The 3,950-nt window shown below is 52.8% G+C and overlaps 1 protein-coding gene across 1 annotated transcript in view; it reads left to right on the top strand.

The window, feature by feature from the left end:
- The window catches only part of FAM168A (family with sequence similarity 168 member A), a 224,119-nt gene extending 220,246 nt beyond the window's left edge, over positions 1-3,873 (top strand). The window contains exons 7-9 of the mRNA XM_035890182.1: positions 523-697; positions 2,439-2,569; positions 3,785-3,873. Coding sequence (XP_035746075.1) covers positions 523-697; positions 2,439-2,551 — 288 coding nt within the window. The 3' untranslated portion in view covers positions 2,552-2,569; positions 3,785-3,873. The remainder of the gene's footprint in view (positions 1-522; positions 698-2,438; positions 2,570-3,784) is intronic.
- Positions 3,874-3,950: the final 77 nt, after the last annotated feature.

Here is a 3,950-nt window from a genome sequence, read left to right as displayed (position 1 = left end):
TGCCCTTGTTGAACTTCATCAGGTTCCTCTCCGCCCAACTCTCCAGCCTGCCCGGGTCCCGCTGAATGGCAGCACAGCCTTCCTGTGGATCAGCCACTCCTCCCAGTTTGGTGTCATCAGTAAACTTGCTGAGGGTACACTCTGTCCCCTCCTCCAGGTCATTGATGAGGAAGTTGAACTCATTGATGTCACAGCGGAGCCGCTCTGGGCTCGCAATACAGGCGGGCTTTGGGATCCTCCTATGTCCCATCTGGCGCAGGGGGTGGCTGTGGGGCTGTGCTGCCACCGCCAGCAGGACCGGCCCCAAGAGCATCGCCACTCACTCCATAGCAGGATCTGCAGTCGCAGCTGGTGGAACTCCTCGCTGACGGCACGGTCTGCGTTACCGGGCTGACACCCACTGCACGCAGAGCTGGCGACTGCCTCTAAAGAAAACCCCGGGCTTCAACTCACTGCTTTGGCTTGCGGTTTTGGTCGAATGACAAAGATGACGGTGGGTTTTTTTTTCCCCTTCTCAAACAGGGAGCTTATTATACCCAGCCAGTGTATGCGGCACAGCCTCACGTTATCCATCACACCACCGTGGTTCAGCCCAACAGCATCCCATCGGCCATCTATCCGGCCCCGGTCGCTGCGCCCAGGACCAACGGTGTGGCCATGGGGATGGTTGCTGGGACCACCATGGCAATGTCAGCAGGTAAGAAGGAACATTTCCATGGGGTCTGAGCCAGAGTTTCGCCTCTTGGGTGGGACATAGACTTGTCCTGGATGAAGAACTCTCCGTGTGTCTGATGTTCTGCCTGCAGCCTTGCACACAGCTAATGGCAGCTTCATCTGCTGGTTTTGCTTGCCCGTTATCGCTCCTTTGCAGGCAAAAATCAATGAGTTTGCTCCTGGTACTGATCTAACTCAGTTTTCAGGTTAGCAGAGGAGACCTTTCGTTTGGCTCACCCTAGAGGGATGCACTCTCGCATAGAATCATAGAATCACTTTGGTTGGAAAAGACCTTTAAGATCATCAAGTCCAACCGTTCCCCTAACCCTGCCATCCCACCGCTAAACCCTGGCCCTAAGCACCTCATCTGTCCTTCTTTTAAATCCCTCCAGGGATGGGGACTCGACCACCTCCCTGGGTAGCCCATCCCAGAGCATCCTTAAATATATTATTCTCTCCCCTGTCTGTTCCATAAGCAGAGGAATAACCAGGTTTCTCCATCTTCAGATACTGTTGCATTTCTATCCTCAGGTTCCTTTTTTAGGATATTTATGGTCTTGCTTTTGTCTGATGAAACGAACGTTAACCTTGGTTTATGTATCCCAAATCCTCGGCGTTTTGTGTGCAGGATTGCTTCAAACTGCAATCAACTGGTAGCACGTTAAGTAAGGATATGGGCTGGGTTTATTTTTTCCAAAGCCCCTATTCCTCTCATTAACAGTTCTTAGGGTTATATATTGAATTATGCCAAGAAATGCATCATTCATTCTTTTACATCTGCATTAGCTGTGAAATAAGACTCTGTTACGGGGTGGGATCCCTGTTGCAAGCAGAGATAGTGCAGCCTGGGTGTGACAAGAACCAGTCTGAGAGATTTACTGGGCTGATACTGAGGAGTGGATAGATGTAATTAATGCACATGGGATGCCTTAAAATTTCATTCCTGGCACTTGTAGAGAGATATCCAGAAACCGAGAAGTTGTTTTGAGCACTCCGTTACTCCCAGAACAGAGGCGTTGGGGGCTGTGGTCGCCTTCCTTGTGTCTGCTGGAGGCACCGTGCAAATTCTCACCCAAAATCCCTCTGCAAAAAGCGGCTGCACCGGGCAGTCCCTGTGCTTCACGGCTGGGAGAGGATCCCTCCTTCTGCTGCATCCCAAGGTGCTCGGCTCTGGTGGGTTTAAATGAAGCACAGGAGCTCTGCTGCCCTTGGGCAATGAGTGGCAAAGCTCATCTTAATTTTCCCTGGAAGGGCTGGGTTTTTTTCCCCTCATCTGCTTTTGCAACCCTCATTCCCTTCCAGTTTGGTCCGTAGCCATTTCAGATGGCTGCAGTGAGCTGTTTTTGCAATTTAGCCCGGTGCCTTCAGCGGGTGGCAGATGTCAGCGGGATGGTGGCTGCCCTGCTGCTGGGCTTTAGGGTGAAGGAAAAATGGAAAAAAGATGAGTTAAGGGCTGAAAGTAGCATGGAAAATACGCTGGAGCTTCAGGTGGGTTTATCCCATTCGTGGTGCTGGCTGATACGAACCGCATGAGTCAAATGCCTGCGATTCAGGTCTCATGGGGAGAATAATATTTGGGAGAATAGAAGAAGAAGAAGGAAAAAAAAAAAAGCAGCTGATGCTGTGCCTGCCCCACGGGTGCGGTCTGCAGCGCCGTACCCGGGGGGTACCGCTCCCCTGACGCAGCTCTCCTCCTCGCTAAATATTTCTCCGTGCTGTTGCAGGAACCTTGTTGACCACCCCACAACACACCGCCATCGGAGCACATCCAGTTTCCGTGCCAACGTACAGGGCTCAAGGAACCCCCACCTACAGCTACGTACCTCCACACTGGTAAACCCCCTGGCCAATTCATGTGAGTGCTGCCTTGGCGGGTCTTGCTGTACCCTCGTCGCTTCATTAGCCACCGAGCACCGCTGTCGCTCCTCTCCCTCCTGCAAAGCTGCTGAATCCCTTGGCCTGGGTGATGCTTTGGCTCCAGAGGAGCCATTTAGCACTGCTCCCTGGCAGGGATAGGCACCCAGCTCGCTCTCGGGGGGGGCTATGGAGGGTGTTAGCCAAGCACGGCGTACCTTGACCTTGCATCTTGCTGCTTGGTGCATGCGAGGCTTGACCTCCGCGTCAGCCGCTCTGAGGGCAGTTGGGCACTGTGAGAGCGGAAATTTTCCTGCTTTAAGGTTTTGGGTGCATCGTGTTCTTTCATAGAATCGCAGAAGGGTTTGGGTTGGAAGGGACCTGCACGGCTCATCCAACCCCCTGCCATGGGTGAGGACACCTTCCACTAGATTGGGTTGCTCAGAGCCCCATCCAAGTTGGCCTTGAACACTTCCAAGGATGGGACATCCATAACTTCTTCGGGCAACCCGTGCCAGCACCTCACCACCCTCACAATAAAGAATTTCTTCCTTACATCTAATCTAAACCTACCCTCTTTTGGTTTAAAACCATTACCCCTCATCCTATCACTACACTCCCTGATAAAAGAGTCCCTCCCCATCTTTCGTATCACTTGAACATGGCTTCTTTTCTCTGCTAAAATGTGCTGGGAGATCATCCTGTTCATCAGCATTGGGGTTGCGTGCAGCTGCCTGCAACCGGCTGCAGGCTCCCGCGTCGTGCTCCAGCACCCAGAAATCCCAGCTGCTCCTTGAAACGCCCTCCGCGTGTTGCCGGAGCCCTTGGTCCATCCCGCGCAATTAACGGGAACACCCGGCGCTGCCCGGGGGGGCAGCGTAGATCTCATCCAGCCCGGGGGGCTGTATCGGAAATGTCTCCTCACTGCATAAACATTACGCTGGGCTAATCCTGCCCATGAGAAATCGTTGTGCAATTAGCAGAGAGCATCCCATCTGCATATTTTTAACCCCGTGCGTTGGCTACCACCGGTGAGCTGCTGCTTTCTCAGCTCCGTGCCCAAGAAATTGCCCGCCGAGGGGCACGGGGGGGGGGCTGGTTACATCCCATACGCATCAGCTGCACGCGCGGTGCGGGGGCGCAGAGGCGAGGGGAGCAGCCCTGTCCGATCGCTTGCTTCTAACTCCTTGGTTTTCATCTGTTTGCTCTCTTCCAGATCCGGAGTCAAACATTGTATGCAACTACACAAGTCTTACATGGGTGCTGCGGCCGCTGTACTGCAGCAACCTCGTCTATTTGCAAGAACAAAAGGAAAACAAAACAAAACAAAAACAAAAGTGCAAGGGTCACTTTATGCATTCTTTAGTGGTTTTTGTAAAAGC

The sequence above is a fragment of the Egretta garzetta genome, unplaced genomic scaffold, assembly GCF_000687185.1.
Source record: "Egretta garzetta isolate BGI_Z169 unplaced genomic scaffold, ASM68718v1 scaffold232, whole genome shotgun sequence".
In the NCBI taxonomy this organism is placed as follows: Eukaryota; Metazoa; Chordata; class Aves; order Pelecaniformes; family Ardeidae; genus Egretta; species Egretta garzetta.
Note: the sequence above shows the minus strand (reverse complement) of the source record. Positions and strands in the feature narration are given on the sequence as shown.